This window comes from Tachysurus vachellii, chromosome 10, assembly GCF_030014155.1.
Source record: "Tachysurus vachellii isolate PV-2020 chromosome 10, HZAU_Pvac_v1, whole genome shotgun sequence".
Classification (NCBI taxonomy): domain Eukaryota; kingdom Metazoa; phylum Chordata; class Actinopteri; order Siluriformes; family Bagridae; genus Tachysurus; species Tachysurus vachellii.
In genome coordinates this window covers 12,977,683-13,001,415 of record NC_083469.1, presented here as the reverse complement: position 1 = coordinate 13,001,415, position 23,733 = coordinate 12,977,683, and the positions used below count along the sequence as shown (strand labels likewise).

At 37.9% G+C, this 23,733-nt stretch overlaps 1 protein-coding gene across 4 annotated transcripts in view; it reads left to right on the top strand.

The window, feature by feature from the left end:
* Window positions 1-4,330: 4,330 nt before the first annotated feature.
* The window catches only part of stxbp5b (syntaxin binding protein 5b (tomosyn)), a 28,517-nt gene continuing 9,114 nt past the window's right edge, over window positions 4,331-23,733 (top strand). The window contains exons 1-18 of one of the 4 annotated variants that reach the window (XM_060879568.1): window positions 4,331-4,794; window positions 6,362-6,459; window positions 11,909-11,990; window positions 12,187-12,287; window positions 14,465-14,599; window positions 15,536-15,599; window positions 15,733-15,816; window positions 17,276-17,399; window positions 17,559-17,637; window positions 17,766-17,920; window positions 18,054-18,126; window positions 18,215-18,362; window positions 18,445-18,512; window positions 19,324-19,364; window positions 19,492-19,712; window positions 19,840-20,027; window positions 20,262-20,387; window positions 21,130-21,281. In XM_060879568.1, the coding sequence (XP_060735551.1) occupies window positions 4,648-4,794; window positions 6,362-6,459; window positions 11,909-11,990; window positions 12,187-12,287; window positions 14,465-14,599; window positions 15,536-15,599; window positions 15,733-15,816; window positions 17,276-17,399; window positions 17,559-17,637; window positions 17,766-17,920; window positions 18,054-18,126; window positions 18,215-18,362; window positions 18,445-18,512; window positions 19,324-19,364; window positions 19,492-19,712; window positions 19,840-20,027; window positions 20,262-20,387; window positions 21,130-21,281 (2,086 nt within the window). In that variant the 5' untranslated portion in view covers window positions 4,331-4,647. The remainder of the gene's footprint in view (window positions 4,795-6,361; window positions 6,460-11,908; window positions 11,991-12,186; window positions 12,288-14,464; window positions 14,600-15,535; window positions 15,600-15,732; window positions 15,817-17,275; window positions 17,400-17,558; window positions 17,638-17,765; window positions 17,921-18,053; window positions 18,127-18,214; window positions 18,363-18,444; window positions 18,513-19,323; window positions 19,365-19,491; window positions 19,713-19,839; window positions 20,028-20,261; window positions 20,388-21,129; window positions 21,282-23,733) is intronic. The other 3 variants (XM_060879565.1, XM_060879566.1, XM_060879567.1) reach the window with 3 other exon arrangements.

The window sequence follows — 23,733 nt, the reverse complement described above, 5'->3', positions numbered from 1 at the left end:
ACATGCAAGAATGTTCTCATGAAAACTCAGGTAAGCAAGGGTACACATATGTGATCTAGGTCTGGTTAAATTTAGCTGTTGTACATGCTACAGGTAACAGGTCTATTGCCCTGGGAGTCTCTGTACAGTCTGAAGTGCAACACTGCCACCTGGTTTGTTATTTTCATTGCACAAACACTGGTACTGTTACTGGAAACCATTTGATAGTGGTTTACATTGAAAAAAACAAAGTGGTCGTCTTTTTTTTTCCAGTGTATGGTATCTCTGATGATTTCTGATGAAGTACTAATGTCACACATTAAAGTTAAATAATTTCTTCCAATATTAGGCTACATTTCTTATTTTGTTGTTTTTTTGAATCCATCATTTTATTGACCTTTATGTAAAGTCTTGATTATAATCACATTAAAGAATGCCCAGTTAGTGCTTCTTCAGATCACTTTATTATTGCTGCAGACCTTTACCTATTTAAATTTGAAATAGTTTCTCAGTCACTCATTTCACTTCATGGTGCATATCTTTAAACCAATCTTTTATTTCATAACAATGAACGCACCCCAAAGCTGAAGTGTTATGTGTTGTGAGGTCAATGTAAAAACTACAAAGCTGTAAGAGTCTCAGTGTAACATGGCTGCGGTGAATATGGTGTGACTCTGAGAGGACATCCTCTCTCTGCCTGCTTTTAGAGCAGATGGTTATCATGGAGAAACGGATGATGATTATGTAGGCATGTGGAGTTCGAGCAGAAGGAAGAAATGTTGGCCATAATAATAGGAGAGGCATGACTATGGACATTTATTTTTGTTGTGATTCTATTATCTGATACCCATTATAATAAACAGTGAAAGACCATTTTAATCATGCTTTTAAACTAATTCAGCAATGACCTGAATTCTTTATCTGACAGGAAAACAAGTTCAAATATTCCATATATTTTCCAAAACAAACGGTCATGCATATGTTTCACTTATATTACAGCAATATGTCAGAGATTATCATTTTTATTAATTAAACAACACATCATACATCAACAAATTAGTTTCTGTTCTTCATTACTTTAGAGCAGCTATGAACAGTCATATCCACAAAAGCTTCTCTCTCTCTCTCTCTCTCTCTCTCTTTCTCTCTCTTAAGTTGTGAAAAACTTAAAGGAACAGCTTTACCCTTTTGTGGCTAAATTGTATCTAAATTAAATCTAATTTAGAGCTAATCTAATCTAAATTAGATTTCTTACTGTCTGCCAGATTGTAGGAGCTGTTACTATGAAAACAATAAGAATGATCAGATTCTGATCTGATTTCAAATTAGATTTGAGAATTAAACAGCAATGTGTCATAAAGTATATCAATTAACTATGAAGGGGCACTGAATGGTGTCTGTAAAAATAATCTGAGGTAAAAGAGAATCTCTGCAGGTCATAAATAGACAATCACTGTATAAATCATTCAAGATGTAGCCTTTTAAACAGGTTTACACATAAACACTTATATTATAGCAGTTATAAACATTCGTTTTGTTTAGAACTTTCGTTTTAAATTTACTAACAAAAAATTCAACTCGTCATGTAAGAATTTTGAATAAATAATTTCTGAAAATAAAAAAAAAATACCTCATAGCCGAATGCGATTATAGGCACCTCAGGCGCCATCTAGTGGTTTGATTAAAAAAGCTCGAATCATAAGATTTATACTAATTGTCAAATAATGAGACCTCACCAGTACGTTTTCGGTTTTTTTAACCATTGTAGTTAACCATTGGTTAATATATTTAACTAATGATTGAATGGTTACTTTGTTGGTTTCTTTGTGCTAATCAACAACATGCCTATAGAATGCTTTAACATGTCTGTTCAATCTGCCTGTCCAGGCAATGCAGAACCACTCACTCACTCATTTTGTACCGCTTATCCGAACTACCTCGGGTCACTGGGAGCCTGTGCCTATCTCAGACGTCATCGGGCATCAAGGCAGGATACACCCTGGACGGAGTGCCAACCCATTGCAGGGCACACACACGCTCTCATTCACTCATACAGTCACACACTACGGACAATTTTCCAGAGATGCCAATCAACCTACCATGCATGTCTTTGGACCGGGGGAAGAAACCGGAGTACCCAGAGGAAACCCCCGAGGCACGGGGAGAACATGCAAACTCCACACACACAAGGCGGAGGCGGGAATCGAACCCCCAACCCTGGAGGTGTGAGGTGAACGTGCTAACCACTAAGCCACCGTGCCCCCCAATGCAGAACCAGTGAAATTTAAAATGAACAAATGTACTTAAGCTCAGTATAAAACATCATATTTAAACAGCCTAATAATAGATAACAGATCTATTATAGATAATAGATATCCCATTGGAGTAACTTAGCACAATAGAAGGAAGTTGGAACGCTGCCCTTCCAGCTGTTGCACCACTGCTGTGCTCTTTGAAACATGCTCTCTTATACAAACTGTCTACTCAAAATTTATCATGATAAAACTGAGCATATATAACAGAGGAATCAATTGCATTAACACATAAAAACATAGAATCAGTGGAGAGAAAGTGCTGAATCAAGGGCTGCAACTACACGTAGGATACATTATGTAACTATGCTGCTATTATAATAGAACATTAAAATTTACGGTATATTTATCCAGTGATTAGGATGCTTGTGATATGCTTAAAATGTTAATATTATCCTTTGACACAAAGGAGATATAAACCAAGCATGTTGCAGTCAGTAAATCCCTTGATGCAATGAAATGAGACCCTGGAGACTTATGTGTTACTAAGCCTCAAGAACGACCAGTCAGTCCAGTGGGACCAGGTCTGCTATTTCTCAGAGGATTTTCACTTAGGGACTTTGGTGTCGATAACAGCATGAAAAACCGAGATGGAATGACAAGGCAGGTTAGCACATCAATGCCCTAACTGTTTTTTTCGTGTGTTCTCTTATTTACGAAGCATAAGAATGAATAAATATATTGAACTAAATGATATTAATAATTCTGCTGAATATGTAATATATTGCAGGTGACATTAAAACATCTGTATCCATTGACACCTTTAACTGTAAAGGATAATCTGTAAAGGATAAACAGATTCATCTGTTTGGGTTATTATGTGAATTAAATATGTACAATGATAATTTGGTTATTTATTATTCCATTCAATTCGATAGTTTAAACAAAGAATAACTATTAGAAATTTGAAACAAATACAATTAATTTGTTAATGATGGGTTGAGTTTTCTACCACTGGAGAAAAATCAAAAATTAATAAATTATGATTCCTCTATACTTCATGGACCACTGTGGGACTGGTGTTGTATTGTATACTGTATATCAGTGTCTGGAATTTAGTCTTTTTTTAACTGAATTATTAATATAGATAACTTTATAATTAAATTTGTTTTATGGAATATTAACATTATCTTTACAGACCAGTCACATTCATTTAACATGTGAATCACACAAAACACTTCTTTTCTGTTTTCAGTACAGATAATGAACTGACTTCTTTAATTTAGGTTTACATTTAGGTCACATGGTTTTAGTTTTCACAAGAGGTCACAAGATGTCACATGGATTTAAGTGTTTTTCAGTGTAAAAGTCATTTCACTTGTTTTTACACGTTATCTTTTATTAATGACATAATTAAAAACATGTGATAACCATATGACCACTTGTTGATTTAAGGGTAAAGTTGTGAAATGGTGTCATTAAATTCATTTCATAATGAGACCACAGTGTCGTTTGTATATAAACTAAATGTGGTCATCTCTCTCTCTCTCTCTCTCTCTCTCTCTCTCTCTCTCTCTCTCTCTCTTTCTCCCATTTCTCTCTCTCTCTCTCTCTCTCTCTCTCTCTCTCTCTCTCTCTCTCCCATTTCTCTCTCTCTTTCTCTCTCCCACTCTCTCCTTTCTCTCTCTCTCCTTTCTCTCTCTCTCTCTCTCTCTCTCTCTCTTTCTCTATCCCACTCTCTCTCCTTTCTCTCTCTCTCTCTTTCTCTATCCCACTCTCTCACACTCTCTCTCCTTTCTCTCCCGTTTCTCTCTCTCTCTCTCTGCTATTAAAAGAATGTCTGATTTTAATGTAGTCAGATTAAGAAGTAAAGAAACTTCTTTGTCATCTTCACCATATTACAGCTGGTACAGTACAGAGTAAAGTGGTGCTACACAGAACACAGCGCTAAAGGAGACAACACAGACCTACACAGCAGTGTATACGCACTACAAGGCTCTTGGTAGAGTTCAGAAAGAAGTGTGGAGGGTGAGGTGAGGTGAGGTGAGGTGAGGTGCAGCGGCTCTGCCACACATCCGGGTGTCGCTCCTGTTCAGAGCGCAAACTCGCTCCAGGCTGCGGCGAGCTGCTGCTGCGTTTCCGCGACGCTCAGTGAGAGGAGGAGTGTGTGTGAGAGAGAGAGAGACCGAGATGGACGAGGAGTAATATTCCATTCAGTAACGTGTATTATTACATTTGTACAATGTGTGTTGCTGTGTATTAACTTCGGCATGGACGACATGGAGGACGGCTTAATAACAACAACACTGCCTGACATGCGAGACGCAGCTCCGGCCAAACTATAGGACAGTGGCCGCATCTCCCTTCTGTTTATTCCGCGATTCGTCTCAAATCTGCGTCTCTTAATGGAGGAAGCATGAAGAAGTTTAATATCAGAAAGGTGTTGGACGGCTTGACTGCGGCTTCCTCATCCTCTTCCTCATCCGCATCTACTCAGCCGGTTAACAGGGAAAACGATATAATTCAGGAGACTCTACAGTCCGAGCATTTCCAGCTCTGCAAGGTGGGCGCTTTTATTGCTATTTTATTCCGGAGGCTCGCGATGCCCAGCAGGCTAATATTAGCGCTACTGGCCCCCTTGTGGGAACCCGCATGCTAGCGCAATGCTAACCTGCCCAACTAACTGCTTCCGCCAACACCGAGCTGAACATTACATACACATTTTAAGCCTACGTGGCAAATAAAACCCTTCTTTGTCATCTCTGATGTTTATATTCATGTCTATTCATCTTTATAACGACATACAGGGCTGCATACACCGCTATACATACACATACATAGGCGATGTGCTTCGGCTGCTTCAAAATATAAAGCAACTGAATCGTTTGTTCTGCAACAAAAATAAACAACTTTTAAAACTCGTAATAGATTTGCAGTTTTAAATGATTAGCTGTAAAGTTATTTTTTTGGTAATAAGTGATGTGAGAGTTTGTGAGCTGAACTGATTATAATCCACTGAAGTACATGGGGTTATGTGATCATATAAGTTAGCATGTTAGCTAACACTGTAGACACTGTGCTACATTAGTTAGCTCCTAGCTAGCTAGCTAGATAATTTGGTGTTTATTTTATATACCTTGCCATTTATTCAAACGGTTTATTTATTAAAGGCTCAAATGGTCAGAGCAGTGTTTCTTTCCTAGTTTGTTAAACTGTTAGCTGTGAACGTTAACTGTCTGCTGCAGGTGTTTCTCCTGACAGCTGGCAAACAATCCTTCGGCTTTAATGGTGACATTTTCTTGTTTGTTCCATTGTATCGTTACATCAGTGTCAAAATAATGTCTTGTGTGCCTTATAACTTGTTTCTCCTGGGGCTTAATGAACTGATTATTATACTCTAAGACGTCATGTGTCTGTCATGGTCAATGACTAATGATTTAGGATTTAGTTTATTTTTCCTGTGAAATTCTAAGCCTAAATGACCAGGGACTGGAAACTAATGTGTTTCCTTATAGAAAATTGTTCATTTCTTTTATCTAAAACACGATGACTTAACCAGTATTAATGCCAACATGAATTTCATGGCAAACTTGATGAGATTAGGGCGAAAAACGAATTGGTGGAAAGTTTAGGAATTTCTTGATTGGCTCCAATCAGTAAACATTGTTGTAAATATATACTTAATGTACCTAATACGCGAAAGATTTGCTTATACTCCTATGCGTTCTGTGTGAATTTCACCCAACTCTGTGTTATTGTAACACTTTTTCATTTCCCATACTTTAAATAGTTTTTAATTACAAAAATAATAATTCTTCTCCCTATACATACTTACAAGTGACAAACTTTTGAGAGTTTATATTTAGAGCTGGCAAATGCAAGTAAACAAAAATTTTCCTGTGTAATTTTGTCCCTGTTCTTTTTTCCAGTGCAAGTTTGGTTTGACATTTTGTTGTGTTATGGTTTCTCGATGACAGAATAATAATAGTAGAATTGTATTTATAGTGAATAGCAGAGATGTTATGTCTTCTTAACAGCTACAGCTTTATATATCCATTAAGAGTTCTCTAGTTATGAATGAGAAATAAATGACATAAGGTTTAATAAGAGCTTTTTTGTTTGTTTCACAGACATTGCGACATGGCTTTCCTTACCAACCCTCAGCCATGGCTTTTGACCCTGTGCAAAAAATACTGGCAGTTGGGACACAGACTGGAGCATTAAGACTGTATCCTTCCATATGGTCCTCGGCACATTTTATATAGAGATTAGTATTTATGTTATTATTAGGGTTGGGATTGATTTTGTATTGCAAATTCTAAAGTCAAACATTAGTCTTCCTTTTTTCCTGTCGTCTTAGTTTACTTACCGATTTACTTCAGGTATTTATGTGTTCAGGTCTGATGTTTCTTTATCTCTGCAGTTGATCTATTTGAAATAAACCAGCCTGTAAGTCTTGTCATACGTTCTGTACACACTGTTATGTTAATAAGGAGTATATAAAAACGAGTAATTCATCTAGGTTAATGAGTCGGTAAGCATAAATAATTTTCTGGATTAATTTAGAAACCGTACCCTCACCCATGACTAAGGAGATAGAGTATTAGAGGCCTCTAGGGAAGAGGTTAATTTTCCTCCTGTGTTTTGTTTGTTGAATTTTTTTGCAGTGTGATTTCAGTGTCATGTTTTGTTGGCAGCTGACTGTGAATTTCTGGAAGAGCTCCTGGACGTTTCTGGACATAATGATATCTGTGCTGTGGCATGAGCCTCTCTGTTGCCATATGCTGCAAAGCTGGCCTCCTCATTACTTCTGTTCACTCTGTGCCAGGATGCCACCTCACACATGCTGGAATCATCACTGGTCCTGCTGGGCACGTCTGCTAGACCATGTGACACACAGGAAAGCTGTCCTAGGATGCTGCACTATCTTAAGTTTTGTGGGTTTCTTTTCCCACTTACTTTAGGTGCATGCATGACTATGTTGGACAAATTACAATTCACTTTCAAACAGCTCAATGTGAGTGCCGTGTTGTGTAGTGTAAGTGTTCTGATGAAGTTTAGTATAAGTCGACCACAGTGGTACGAGCCAAGGCTACTATGGATGTATTACTGGGATGTCTTTGCTATGTCGTTCTGGCGGTTCTGTAGAGAGTTCAAAATCCACCCACCTGTTTGATCAGTCAATGTGATACTGCAGGCTGTTGAGGAGTATTAAGTTCAGACACCCATTTAGTGCCCCAGGCTGATAGACTTGCTGTCATTCAGCCGATTGAACCATCTATCAAAATGCTGACAGCATCGATTTCACAGACATTAGGAACAACAGCTCCAGGATATTTCTAAAGCAAAAACAAATAATCAATGTGATATCTTGCCCATTTTTATCCTGGCCTTCGTGTTCACATGGTTAGTTTGTTAAACAGATTATAATACTTGACATAACTGCTATTATGAAGGCAATCTATCGTTCTCATTCTTTGAATGGATCATATATTTGTGTACAATAGATTTGTCTGAAAGTCGATTTGTTGACATTAAACTAAAACAACGAATGTCATGAACAAGGCCAATTCGATTTGTTTTTGCTAGACACTGATGACTTGAGTCTAATTTGGATTTGGGATCAAAAAATGAGACAATGGTAATGAATTGTATATTTTATCACCTGAAATTTGCATCTAGTTGTGTTAAACAACAACTTGGCACCTTCGGTGGCAGACCACCAAAAAAAAAAAAAAAAAACAGGTACAGACAAGCCTTAAAGTAATTAACATTTCTCTGTAAATTGGCAGACAGAATGTGTCTGTTGACTTCTGATTTCATTCTGCTGCAATCACCATGAGTTACATAATCAATAATGATTAGTGAGTCTGTTCCAGAAGCAGCCGAGCAAGCCCAAGCCATGTCACTACCACCACCATGCTCAATCCAAGAGCTTGTGTGTTTTGGTTCATGAGCAGATCCTTTCTTTCTCCAAACTTTCTCCATCACCAGTTGGAAGAAGTTAATCTTGGTTCTAGAAATGTTGTGGCTCATCTCTGTCCTTCTGATTCTTACTGCTGGTGAGTGGTTTGCACATCTTGTGGTAAAAAAAAACAGGACTCCAAGAAAGACTAGACATTCAGAGCTATTCATTGTTCAAAATCTGAGCAACAAAAAAAAGTTCCAATATATTGTGATTACTTGAATATTAAGTGGTTTCAAAAGGTGCCATGTTCTGTTCCATCATCTCATATCCATCATTTGAACTCAAACCCAGATGTTTTCAGTGTAATGTAAAAGAGTGTCCCTTTCTGTTTCAATGCTTTCGAAGGGACTGTATGAACACCACTTTTTTAAATGACCCAAAGTTTGCTCATGTTCTGTAGCACCACAAAATGAGGAAGCATTTAGGTATTGAGAAAGTATTTCTCTTTTGTGCTATCTGCAAATTCAAGTAGTCTTGCCAAAAAGTGTTGCATTCTGTAGACACCAAGCTGTCTGCGTGTTTAATGTACACACGATTATCATTTCTGGGTTTAAATATTCCCTGAACATTGTGACATTCACTTCCTCATCTTCATGTTTTCATATGCACTATAGCACTATAGCACTTCTTGTCTGATTTTGGTAGAGAAGTTGTAATTGTTAACAGTAAGTACGTTGAGGTGTTTAATTAACGCAACAAATCCATATGTCTGGGGAATTTGTGTTAAGAACCTGCACCATCTGCAGGGGATGCATATTGTATCCACATGGGGTAAGATGGGGGAGGGGTTTTAAATGTAGTATTCAGCCGAAAGAAAAGATTGTCATCAAATATTCTATTAACTTCTGTTCTTTAATCTGAATTTTTAATAAGCTGAACTAAATCAAAAGTTTTCTCAAATGGGACACTTTGTTTCCTGACAAGCATTATTTGGTTTAATTTTAGGAGAGGAAATAAAAAAGTGGTGAAGAAGCGGCTGTTTGTAGATGTTTGTGGTATAAGATGATATCACGTTGCACATTTAAGCTTTTACCCATGCACTGAGCTGCTTCAGGTGTGGAGATGAAGGCATGCAGCTTCTGATTAATTGCACCAATGTTAAACTTTGGTCTGCACAGATCTTATCTTTAATTTAGAGCTAGCAAGGGTTTGATTGGATTTAGTTTCACTTCACAGCTTATCAGTTATTCGTGTTTGTTTAAGCAAGCCTCTTTTGCATGTGCATTCACAATCAGAATTCTTGAACTTTTTTTTTAACTCTCAAGATCCAAAGTGGTATTTGAGTTGTGTTTAGTTTTAGCTTGTATACTTGTATATTGTGTGTTGAGTTTTTGTTTGTAGAGGACATAAATGCTGGCTATTTTTTACACTCAGTTTGGGTCAGTATTGGGTGATTTTTGCATTGAAGTCAAAAGCAAAATGGTAAATTCTTGAAGGAAAGCAAATGTGTAGTTTTGAATCATAGTATGTATGCTGCAGGTAGGTGGAGACGGATGGCTAATTGATTACTCTGCATTGTGCAAACATCTGAGCTCTGTAAAATGCATGTACGTGGGTGTTGATGGCTTCCTCTTACCACATTAAAACACTGTGTGGTTTTGACACGTTTCAAGTTTTTACCCAGAAACATTTTATGTGCAACTTACCAAGCAAAATTTTTCCTACTACTACTTTGACTGTAGATATTCTTAACGGTGTTCCCCTGATGGCTTTCCCAGGGTCGTCTGCTCTCTGTTCTGTCCCTACAGAGAGAGTTAGTTCACATACCTTGTCGACAGCACTCAGTGAGGACAGATGTCAGCACTAGTGGGAAATGCTGACATTCATGGCCTTTATACCATTGCTGCCGTTGTAGACACTCGCAGCCTGCTGTTTCAGTGTATGTCACATGACAGAGCCCTTATCGGATTGCGAGGTCGTTTGTTTAGCACCGGAAGTATCTGCTGTATGACATGCGTCAGCTGTTGTGGTTGCACAATAATATATAAGCTTTGAGCACATACCGTATATTACAGAGTGAAAAGGAATCTTTACAGCCGAGGTCATGCCTCAGTAGGCGTCTGTGCCAATCGCTTTTATGCATCATTTATACATCTCACTGTCCTTTGGGTCTGTGAGCTTGAGTTTAAAAGTTCTCAAGTCAGATGTGTCATTGTTCAGTGTTAAGCTGTGGTTGTTGAGCCACAATAAGCTCTTATCTCTACAGTAGGAGATCCACAGTGAGCTTCCTGTGTTCAGGTCCCGACCCTGTGGTACACACAACACTGGGCTCCGCTCCAGTCCGATCTGCAGAGAAATTGCAGCTCTGTCAGATGCATTGACTTATGAATAAATAATACCATCACAGTCTGCTGATCTTTATTTATACTAACCCACTGTTATTTATCTAGTCTGAGTGCTAAGTGTGATGATGCTAAGCTGGCTGTGTATAAGAAGAGCTTCACTTCTCTTTCTGTGCCATGTAAAAAGAAGGTGATGCAGGGTGAAAGCAGACAGCAGGACGCTCCCCACCTGCCTGCCAGATTATGATTGCATAAATTTAATCACGAACAGCCCTTATCCACTGCGATGAGAAATATTTCCATAACCAAAAGCAGAGATCATCTTCCAGGTCTGAGCATGAATTATTAATCTTTCATGAGAGACATAAACACCTATTTGCTGCTTTGTCTTCTTCGTTCTGTTTACCGCTCAAGCACATGTTCCTGGATGTGTTTTTTATTTTGCTCATTTTTTTTTCTCTTATTTTAACTAAAAGATTATAATATTCCAAATTATCAGCCAAGCACGACATGGCTTGAAAATGTCTAGAATTTAAAAAAAAAAAATTTGTTTAGTTAACTGGTGTTAGAATGGGAACAAGGTCTGTTCATGTTACACTATATGCATGCTGTTTTTTTTTTTTTTTTTAAATTGCCATTTCCTGTTGATGTTGGAATTCTTTTAGGCATGAATCTATCTAATAAGCCACCGCTCCCGGTTTCCTAAAATAACAAACTTTATGGAGTCATGCACTCACAGCTAAGATGGAGAAAAAGCCTTGCCTCGATTTGTATTGTATTGTACAGTAATTTGATTAACAGGAGTCACATCGTGCAGAAGAATGCAGAATATCTTGTCCGTAGATGACACACCAAATATCGGCTCTTCTTTGGACGACCTGCAGATTTGTTGCTTTTTTCTTGCTCGTTTGTTTCACATTAGTTATAGCTTCAGGAATCTATCTACAGCACTCACCATTTGGCTTGCATATCATTCATTTGTCTAAATATCAAGCCTCTGTTTGCTGTCTTTTCTGATGATTTCAGTAACAGGGCAGCATTTGTGGCTGCTGCATGCCATTGCTCAGCGTGGCTGTGTGTGGGCTGCATGCCTGTAGAGTGTCACTGAATGAAATCATTTTAACATTGTATTGCTGCAAACAATGACATGGCTTAAGCCTGTCCTCTGGGACTTTGTAATCCTTTTAGCAACGTGAGTGGACGAGATCCTCTATGATGGTACTGACAGACTCCTTGGAGAATATCCCCTCTAGTGCTGGAGTTATGGAGATTACTGATTTTATTTGTCAGCACCATGCCAATCCGTGTCATGTAGCAGATCAATTAGGAGTAGCATTATGTCATATTGTTATGCAACAGTCTTTAAGTGATCATTCAGTGTATTTTCTTTTGTTTCACCGATTTAACCTTGACTAAGCTGAGCACAGCTTTGGCCGCGCAGGTGTAGAGTGTTACTGCCAGCATGAGAGCGGCTCGGCTGTCATCCAGCTGCAGTTTCTCATCAATGAGGTAGGTTCCTCTTTGTCTTTTGACCACACCATCCCGATTTCTGCTCCTGGTAGACTTTCTGTCTGAATGTAAAAAAACTAAAAGAACTAGAAACGAGCATTCTTCATTTGTCGTATATGAGGGCTGATGTATAGTACATAGCAATTATACTGTCACTCGTTCTACTCTGAGGTTCTGTGTGTGACCTTTTCTGCAGGGGGCGCTGGTGAGCGGTTTGGCTGATGACAGCGTTCATTTATGGAATCTGAGGCAAAAAATTCCAGCCATTCTCCATTCCCTCAAATTCACCAGGGAGAGGTAAGTTCTTAGTTAGTCCAGGCTTAAAAAAACATCCAAGTGATTTTTATTCATGCATTCAATCTCACAGACATTTACTTTAAAGATGGCAGATTAAATTCAGCTTGTTTGCTAACTAGACAGCTTTATTTTGAAACTGCAGATAGGATTCTCAATGTGCAGTCATAGATGGTCTTTATTTCTTTCCTTCACAAAGATCTGATTAAATTGCATAGAGAGAAGTTTGAATCGGTGAGCATAGTGTCTTTTGATATAATTTAGGCCATAAAAGCCAAGGCCTTTTACACGCTTATTATTTTACTGTTTAGACAGTTTGATATAGAACACTATATACGTGGTGTCATGGTCTCATTTGGCCAACATTTGCTAGTGGTCTCCACCAGTTACACACATAGTGTAAGCAAATGTCCTAATGACCTGAAACTACAAAATTACAGAGGTGATTTTCTGTATTAAACTAACAAGTATTTGCAGACTTTATTGGTCATTAAATGGCATGAGTTATACGTGAATTTTCAATTTCAGTCTGAACGAAATCACCTAGTATCATGATACTTTAATACAGAACTATGCTATGTGCATCCGATGTACACTGAATTTGCTGTGCATAATGGCTAATATAACTATAACTCTCCAGGAAGGTAGCTTTAGCCCTCAGATGATCTGAGATGTTATATATTTTCACAGTTTAAATCTCGCGTCAGTTTGGACACAGTTGAGCCTCTGGCTTTCTTCCCAATCCCTGAGACATGGCTTGACTGCTTACATCACCTTTATCTTTTTTTTTTTGTTTTTTTTTTTGTGAATAGTGAAAGCACAAGAGACTAATTGAATAGACCCTTTTGCGTTCCTTAAAAGCGCTCTCTAGAACTTCCATCTGTAGACTTCTCACAAAGATTTGCCTTTAGTATTTTAATACAGCAGTGCATTAATATGAGAGCTGTAAAGTGTTTTGACAGTTACATTGATCATACTCCAACAAGGCTTCTGTCCTCACAACTTGCTGAAGTTGCAATCTGAAAGAACTGACACGTTATATTTATAAGACTGGTGAGCACAGCGTCTTCATGACATCTCCATTTGTTCTGTGTGAGTTGTGTATTGTACCAGCTTGTTTCAGTAGAGCTCAGTTGTGTCACAATTCTTGCCATTATTGTGCAGCCTCTCTGTACCAACAGTACAAGTCTTTTGCTCTAGTGATTAGTCACATGTAAAAAAAAAAATCCAATATTCTTATATTATAAACCAAACCCACTTTGAGTGTTTGTCTCTCATCTGACCATTATATAACATCTAATAATTTGTTGCCATGGAGATGATATTTGATTGTAGATACTTTTAATACAGCTCCAGTTGTATTAAACTTCCTTATTACTGCTCTAATGTTTTTGAACATATATAAAAAGTAATCAAACCATTTGTACAACCAATGCCTGATTAATGAAGGGCTACATATTTCTGAACGTAGTAGCTCTTCTTATGTTTAACTATGTTTTTTTTGTATATTTTTTTAAGTGAATAAAATGTTATTCACAATAATTGTGTGATGATGCTGTTAGAACAGATTTACTTCAGATAACAATTATATTTATCAGTGTTATGTAAAGCTAAAGAAGCACAAAAATGTTTCCTACAATTTTTTTTTTTTAAACAAATCAGGAGTGAGCCAATACTTTTGGAGTTTAATTTTATGCATATTATATAGTGTAGTATTCACATGGCTATGCCCATGGTTTTACATGAATTATTAGAAATGTCTGAAATGTGTTCAAATGTTACAAAAGTACACAATTAGCTCTATAGATCCTAATGTCATCAGTTCCAGTTTAACTGTTGGATCATTACATTAGATAAAAGCTCAGAAAGGAAAGACAGTGTTTTCATCTAATATAATTGCTTGGTGACTTTCCCCCATATCTCCTGAAGCTATATCACTCCATGGCAACCATGAACAGTGTGCTATGATATCATTTGATTTATGCAGATTTATATGGTCATAGCTGTCTGTTGAGGCACATCATGACTCTTAATAAAGACATCCTTTAGACTGTATGCCCTTTTAAATCAAAAAGCTGCCATAATCTCTGGATGTTCCAAGTACATTGAGTCATTTGGTTACAGGGATGTATAAATCACCTTGAGTGATGAGTTCTTGTCTAATCTTTCTGTTTTGGCAGGATCACGTTTTGCCACCTGCCTTTCCAGAGTAAATGGCTTTACATCGGAACAGAAAGAGGGAACATTCATATTGTCAATGTGGAGTCCTTCACTCTCTCAGGCTATGTCATTATGTGGAACAAAGCCATTGAACTGTGAGTAGTGTGTGTGTGTGTGTGTGTGTGTGTGATATTTTTTCCCTTACATGACTGTAATGCTCTCTCTACATGGTTTATAGCAATTTAGATTGATAAAGTGAATAGTTTCTCTAAATTAGATCATATACGCTTTCTTAATATTGCTGTATGCACTTCTTAGAGTTTACAGACTGTATGTATGTCTTAAGACTATTATTGAAGATAGGAGCAGTCAGTGTCCCACTGTTTCCAGTGCTAGGCTGTAAACAGAGGCAAGAAGATCATTTGCTGTGGCCGTCTACAGTCGTCTCAGTCTCAGATATCCAGTCCTCCAGATGAGTTGCTATAGAAACAAGAAAGAAGTTAAAAGAATGCACACTCGCTCATTCGATTTTGTTTTTTTCTTTCTCCCAGAGATGTCTATGAACTAAGATCCAAAGCAAGAAAGTTAGAACTGTTATGCTGACGACAAGAATGTTAAACAGGAACAAAGAGACAGAAACAAAGGCCACCTTTAAGGCCACCTTTAGGTCTTCTTAAATGAGTCGTTGCAAAAGGGAAAAATCTGTATTTGTTTAGATAATGAACATGACGGTTGAAGACAGCAGTTACATTAATAGCATATGGTCCGTGCACCAGGATGGTGTCTGTCTAGGGTCCATTCTCACGTTCTTGCTGTTGTTGCTATGGAGACGGTGTTGTTCATATTGGGGAGGAGGTAAATAAATTACTTTTCAGGCCCACTGAGGTAGATAATTGTTCTCTTGATGTATATATGTTTGAGGTCATCTAAGCCCATCCTAAATTTATCTCCTTTCATCAAAGATCTCTTCAAATGATTCCATGATTTAATCATCAGCTTTAACTGATGCTTCAAATGATTCTTCATCTGATTCCTCAATGCAATTCATCAGCCGATTAATAACCAAATCTTCTCGCTCTTCTCATATTTAGCTCTTCAAAAACACACCCTGGTCCTGTGGTACATATCAGTGATAATCCTATGGATGAGGGAAAGGTAAGCTCCACAAAGAAGTACAGGCTTTTACAGATAAATCACACCAATAATAAACTTGTATATTAGTTCAAAATTCTCTGTAAGGCGCAAGAATTCACATATCCTCCTGAATAGCTTTCATTATCTTTTGCAGCTTTTGATTGGATTTGAGTGTGGTATTGTTGTGCTGTGGGACTTGAAATCAAAGAAAGCTGACTACCGCTACAGCTATGATGAGGTATGATGCATCCCAATATTTTCATTAGATTTGTTTAAGCTTTCATACATTTTAACGTTCAGTAATTCAAATAATTACTTAGACATGTTCTGGTAGATTATTAATGTGTACACTGTATTTATAATTCTTGATCTCTAAGAAGGATTAAAGATTCTGTTCTCATCGGTTAACATGGGACAAAATTCTCACAGAGCAAAAGGCAGGCAGTGTCCTCCTCACCATAGTTAAAAATTAATGCAATCATTCTTAATATTCTTAATGAATACAACACATATAGGTGTGGTAGTAATAGTTTAGGTGCAGCGTACATGCTGGGTTTTTTTTTTTTAGATGCAAAACACTTCAAGGAACTGCCTTGTCATTCAGTAAGTCACTCACTCAGGTAGCGCACGAGTGGGACAAAGCACAGGAATATGGACAAAATGGGAAGCACTCATAAGACTAATAAAACAAATGCTAAACTAACTGTAGTGAAATGATAAATGTGTGGCAGTCAAAAAAGGCTACTTCCCTTTTCCAAATACTAAAAAGACTAAATACTAAAATGTAATATTTACTCTATTTATGCAGTTATTCACATAATCTAAACAGTCTGTGACTTTATTATAGCTTTTAGTCATAGCACAAATTCATCATCAACTTTTTGATGATGCTACTTGAAAGTGAGTATGAAAAGCTTACTGAATTAATAAACTTTATTTGGACATATTCAGTGGTACCACACGTTCATAATAATTTCATGGCCTGTATGGAGGTTTTCATGTTATATTTATTAACCCAGTGCACGAAAGCAGAGAAATAAATAGTCCACACTCCACCTACACTGACACGTCTGCTGTAATTTGCAGCTCTGTATTCAAGGATTATGGCATATAATTTTTAAACAGCAAAGCTTTGAGATGAAGGTTTTCAGTGTTTTTGCTTTAATATCTGATTCTCTTTATTTTTAAATGTTTTGTAATAATGTATTATTTAAGTATGGCATTTTGCTGCCTCAAAAACCTACAGGAGATGTTTGTTATACAGTATACATTAAATGAATAATGTCAAATGAATACTCATATATTAAACTAATTTGGATTTATAGTCATCAGTATATTGATGCTTATTTTGCTCAGTAATTTTACAGAGCCTCAGTCGAGGAGACACTGTACTCGTGTGTAAAGGAAAGGTGTTAGGGCACTTAGTCTGAGGCCACAACACTGCATAACACCCAGACATGCTTATGGTTATATCCTGTGCTAACTGTCATGCATCTGGTTCTTAATTTTCTCACGATTTTCCTTTATAATAGGCAGATTATCGATTCCATGAGCAGTAGTTAATAGTTAATGCTTTAATGTCTGATAACTTATTTACATTGTCTGCTCTGAGTGGATAAAATTCTTCCAATATGAAAATATTTACAGTTTGTGTGGATGGTCTGTGTTTGATTGCTCATCCTTTGTTTGGTCTCTAGGCGATCCACTCAGTGGCCTGGCACCATGAGGGGAAACAGTTTGTGTGCAGTCATTCAGATGGTACACTTACCACATGGAATATACGCTCTCCTGCCAAGCCGGCACAGATCATTACACCACATGGTAAAGCTCCTGTCCAAGCATATTTAGCTTTGCTGATGGGCCACTTAAGGCTGTTACAGTAAAGCTTAATAAATAAAGGATTTAAAAAATATATACATTATTTAATGCAATTTGTAGTATGAATAAACTGAACAGCTCTACGTTGGTTATTTCATTTAGGCAAGCAGCCTAAGGATGGAAAAAAGCCAGAGCCATGCAAACCCATTCTGAAAGTGGAATACAAAACAACCAGAACTGGGTGAGCATCTGGGTGAAAATCTGCAGCACATTTGTATAATGCAAATGCAGTTTGCTGAACCTTAGGTGACTGCTGTCTGGAAATCCTGCAGATGCTCATTCTGTACCTGTTCATTGTTTTTTGACTAGGGATCCTTTTATGATACTGTCTGGAGGTCTTTCATATGATACAGTTGGACGCAGGGCCTGCCTGACTGTAATGCATGGAAAAAGCACTGCTGTACTAGAGATGGACTATCCCATTGTGGATTTCCTAACTCTGTGTGAAACTCCCTATCCGAATGGTAATCCACTCCTTCAGTCTTAGCCCAAATCAATGTTTCATATCATAATTCATTGGTTTTAGATGTGCACCATTCACCAAAAGCATGAGTAAGTACCTACGATATAAAACGGAGTATAACTATCTCTAAACAGATTATCAAGAGCCTTATGCTGTGGTGGTCCTGCTGGAGAAGGATCTAGTAGTTATTGACCTCACACAAACTGGGTATGCAGATGCTCAGGAATGATACAAGTGAAATACGTATTCCACTTTCTGACTGCAAAACTGATTACTTTGACATTTTACCCTGCAGGTATCCTATCTTTGAAAACCCATATCCTCTGACCATCCACGAGTCTCCAGTGACCTGCTGTGAATACTTTGCTGACTGTCCTGATGAACTAATTCCTGCTCTTTACTCTGTGGGATCCAGGCAAAAGAGACAGGGCTACAGCAAAAAGGTAACCGTCCGTGCATGCGTCTCTCCTGTTATTTGTACAACGATGGTCTATTCAGTGCTGAAATCTGAGATCTTCTTTTCAGGAATGGCCTATAAGTGGTGGTAATTGGGGCCAGGGCACACAAAGCTATCCAGAGATCATAATCACAGGGTGAGTTTATATTATGTGTGTCTATGGTATTTAGGTTGTGCAGGTTATGGATGTTATGAGGACTGGATCATCCAGATGTGCTTAAAGCTTATAGAAGCTTAAAGTATGACTAAAATCCCACATGGAGATATGTAAGCTGCACCTGATATGCTGATGCAGTTTATGGCAATTAGAGTATTTTAGCCTTGTGTCATGCTAAATGATTTGGTGATTTGGAATTTCTCTCCATGCCACTATAAACTCTTCTTGTCACATCTCATAAAGTGGTCTGTCTCAGCGCTTTAAAACTAAGCAGCAAACAAGGTCAAATTCGAGGTTGATTAAATTTTAATTAGAGCTGCAAGGCATAAAGTCCAAAGTGAGACTCCTCCATAGAAAAATGATAGCTTAGCCAATGCAAACTGATTTTGTCTGTCCTCATCTGTATTCAGCCAACTAACTGTGTGGCAGTACGGTAAGGAGATGGTTATTTTAGCTAATTAAACACGCTTTAAGTGAGCTCAGCATGTCCCAAGAATCTAAATTAGAGTTGATATATAGATCATTTTAAAGCATCACACCGAGCATATCCATGCACACACTACAGCAGATAATGTTATAATCTTAGTGGCATTTAGGCTTATTTGTGTGCATGTATGAGCAGTGGTTTAAATATTTCAATAGTATTCACAAAATGCCTCGAATAATTCTAACAGTAATTTTGTGAACACTTGAAGAGGATGTCAGAGGACTGCTAAGGTATTTCTTTTTAATCAAAGTTGAGTTTTCTTATCATGTTGGGTTTTTTCTTTTTTCTTTTCATGTATTACAGACACGCTGATGGATCAGTCAAATTTTGGGATGCCTCTGCATGTGAGTCCCAAATAAGCAGCATCATTTAGGACTATTGGCATGCTTTGTCATGTTGTGAAATATATAGCGAGTTTTGTTCATTTCTGGGATTAAAACCATGTAAATGGTATCTGCTTTCATCATACAGTAATGCTGCAGGTGTTGTACAAGCTGAAAACAGCCAAGGTGTTTGAAAAAGCTCGCAACAAGGAGGAGAAGCCCAGCACAGACATAGTGGATGAAGACCCTTTCGCTATCCAGAGTTTGTCCTGGTGTCCAGAGAGTCGCATGCTGTGTGTGGCTGGGGTGTCTGCTCACGTCATTGTTTACCGGTTCAGCAAACAGGAAATAACCACAGAGGAGGTTCAGGTATGACTAATATCCTGGCATCATACCACACGTTGGCCTGTGTTCAGTAAACTGTTCAAAATAGTCTAAACCCCACTGTGGTTCATATTTCTAAGGTAAAATGAAAGATTTTTTTCTGCATGATTAGCTGTTGGAGGTGCGGATGCAGTGTGAGCTGAATGACGTAGACACTCCGGACGGTGGAGGGGACCACGCATCGGCTGTATCCACACCAGGAGCTTCATCCAGCCCTCAGTTCAGTGCACCCCAAACACAACTATCCACCAGCAGCAACAATTCCACTGACGGCCTGCGTGATAACGTGCCCTGCCTCAAGTACTGTACCTCTGACATCTCTGCTCTCGCTTGTGTGCAATTCTCTTACAGTGTTGGTAGTGATCCTCATAACGAAAATAAGAGAGCTATTTTTCCTTGTTACTTTATGCCCAATGTCATATTCTGTAGTTTTGCAGGTGAAAACATATGAAATGAAAACGATAAATTAAATCTGGTTGTATTGTGAGGTTTGGATGTAGTATATGGCTGAAAGGCTTTGTTGTGTGCTTACAGGGTGAGGAACAGTCCGCTCAAGCAGTCTTCAGGCTACCAGGTGGAACTGGTCATTCAGCTAGTGTGGGTCAGTGGGGAGCCACCACAACAGATCACCAGCCTGGCTGTCAACTCTGCCTATGGCCTGTAAGCTGTAACACAAGATAACATGTTTTGCATGAATTTACATTAGGACTGTGACTCTTTTCCAGGGTGGTGGTGGTGGTATATTTATATATATATATATATATACATATACATATATATATATATATATATATATATATATATATATATATATATATATATATATATATATATATATATATATATATATATATATATATATATATAAATATAAAATGTTGAATGGCTATATATACATGTACCAATATAGAGAATGACCTCACAAATAATAGAATACATAGGTTTTATAGGAAGATGGTGTAATTTAATCTTTATAGACTAAATCTTATAGCTACATTGTGATTTCAGCCTAAATTAACTACCGTTTTTCAATGAAATCAATAGTAAAGGCCTAGAAAAAATTAATTTCATCTGAGATTATTTAGCATTAGACATATTTTAACACATTATTCTGCATACTAGAAATCCAGAAAACATTTTAGACATAAAACACTGTGTTTAGTTATTTTTGCATGTGTAATCCAGGAAATGGGAATAAATACTTTACAAATTGATGGCTCACAATTTGATGGCATCTTTTAAAGGTTATCTTAAAGATCGACTTTTAAATCAGTATTGCAGTTATTTCATTATATGAAAAGTTTTGAGTTTGGCTTGAGGAGTTATTTTTACATTATATATACAGACTATCATTTGCCATTGCTAACTTCACTTGTGTATATATCTTCCTCTGAACCCACAGAGTGGTTTTTGGTAATGGGAACGGCCTGGTGGTGGTGGATTATCTTCAGAAGACTCTGCTGCTCAATGTGAGCACAGCAGAACTGTACGGCTCCTCTGATCCCCACCAGAGACAGCCACGCTCACCCCGCAAAGCCAGACAGCCCTCTGGAGGTGAGCAGTGAGCATGTCTAAGCATCAGTGTTTCTGTCTTCATGGCTATTAGGCAGTGTAGTAGTCTTGGCTGAAAGGCAGCAGTGGCTGTACTCCATGACCCTAACACTTAGGCAAACAGTACCAGTACAAATAGTGAGGCCATCGTCAAGTAATCAATCTCATGCTTTTAGGTCTTTGTGTTGTCTTTTTTGGTGTTTTTCTGTTTCTGTGTTTACACAATTTTCTTGCTATTCTATGCATGTTCAATGTCCTGAGAGACTACATAAGCCTAGTTATAGTTGTAAAATATACTGTACAACGTCACAGTGACCTGCTTAGAGTTCTTTTAGAAAATCCTTTTTATTTAAATAAGTGATTTACAATATTTACATTCTTCCGCATCAATATTTATTAATCAAATTATATCTTTTTTAAATTTTCAGTGGTAGACAAATGCATAAATGTGCACCCCAGCTGAGAGCAGTAGTTACAGTCCTAAAGTTGGACAAAATCTTTATAATATTTATCTTTTTAATATTCTCTCACACACGCACAGTGTATATGCCATTGCAACGGTCATCCTGTAGGGACTTCAGTATAAGTTAAAGAATGTAACAAGTAGAGTGCACCCTCCAGAAGATGGGTGGAAACCAAGATCAGGAAAGCCTGGAGCGATTAGTTAGTTAGCTGACAAGTGGCATGAGAGATATATAGGTCCTTGGTGAATAAGAATGACAAGATGTCCATAGGTGAAGCTCTAGAGACTTCCTAACAAAGACTCACAGCTCTGGCTGCTAGGCTGTAAAGATACACCAAAGGAGCAGAGGCCAATAAAATAAATGTTCTGTACTCCTTGGTACATCTTGGGTATACTTAGAGTTGCAAAGGAGTAAAAGCAAAAGGACATACCCACCCCTAGCTGAGACTGTGCCATACTGGAAGAACATATGGGTGAACATATGTTCTTCCAACATCAATGCCAAGTGACTGGTGGACATAAGAGTGGACCACAGCAAACGTCCAGAAAAAGAATCAGTCATCAACAAGGCAGATATCCAATATTCAGTCTCAGACAGTACCAGGACCTAACATGATTCACACCTACTGACTGATGATGTTAACAGAGCTCCATGATTAGTGAGTTGCTAACTATAGGCACTCACCCAGACCGGCTAATACAGGATAAACAACTAAGAGAGTGCTTCAGGCAGAAGATGACAGAGGGTGATGAGAAAAAAGATAAAATATTTTGGAAGATCAAGCTCCTCCATGGGTCAATCATTGGCAGACAGAGCATGTGGTTGACATCAAGAAATCCTATCATAGGCTATAAATGGTTGGCCTAAAGGAAAGCACAGAGGCTCTGATCATGCTAGCAAAAAAACAGGCCCTATTCACCAAATCCATAGGGGCAGAGATCTATCAGTCAACAGCACCCAATGTGCAAGCTGTGCATTGATGCCCCTGAAATAGTAAAACATATAATAGAAGGGTTTAAGATGCAAGCTAGGACAGTATATATTGAGAAGCATATATATGCCAAATATGGGTTAGAAGACTTTTAGGTCCACACGAGAATGTGGTTGAGAACAACAGAGTTAAAATCCTGTGAAATTTCAAGTTTCGGACTGACAAACAGTTGCTGGCTAACTGCCCAGACATGGTGTGGTTGACAAGATGCGGAAGATGGCAGTTGTGATAGATGTGGTAATCCCAGCTGACAGCAACAACAGGAAGATGACACATGAGAAGAGAAGTATAAGAAGTACCAGGGGGTTAAGGTACAATTTAAACAGATATGGAAGGAGAAGACCATAGTGGTCCAAGTGGTAATATGAATATTAGGGGTTGTGACCCTCAAACTGGCAGAGTAGCTTTAGCAGCTTCCAGATAAAAGACCAGAGGTGTTTGATAGGGCAGTGGGTGGAAATTGGCCAAGACTAAATTAGTCTTGTATAGAGATATATACATGGTATTGTATAGATGTATACATGGTGCAGTTCTGTGTTGTTGCATATTTATATACAAGTTTCAAAATGTAAATATGTCAGTTTCTGTATAGGTGATTTGAATATTAGTAGAGCATGTGTTTTACTCACACAATCCTCACACAATCCATCATGCTTTTTGGCTATTGGTCATTCAGGACATTTTTTCTGTTCCTTCAATTTTCTTTGGCTTCTTTGCCTCACCTTTGCACTGTTCGTCTCTCTTTCTGGTTTGGAAAAGACAATCTACCTAGGAAGTCTTGCATGTCCGGCTTCTCTAGCTTTTATTCAGAATCTGTGAAAAAGCTACGCTCTTCTTATCTCAGTAAGTCATCTGTCATCATTCACCTAGCATTCTGTTCTCTTCTTTCCATTTGCTCTGTGGTGGCTACCTCTGTTATTGGGCTATTTTTTAATTTGAGCTTTCATTTTAAGTGATTACATTATCAAGACATTTACCTGTCTAGTGATAGTTCTTTAAT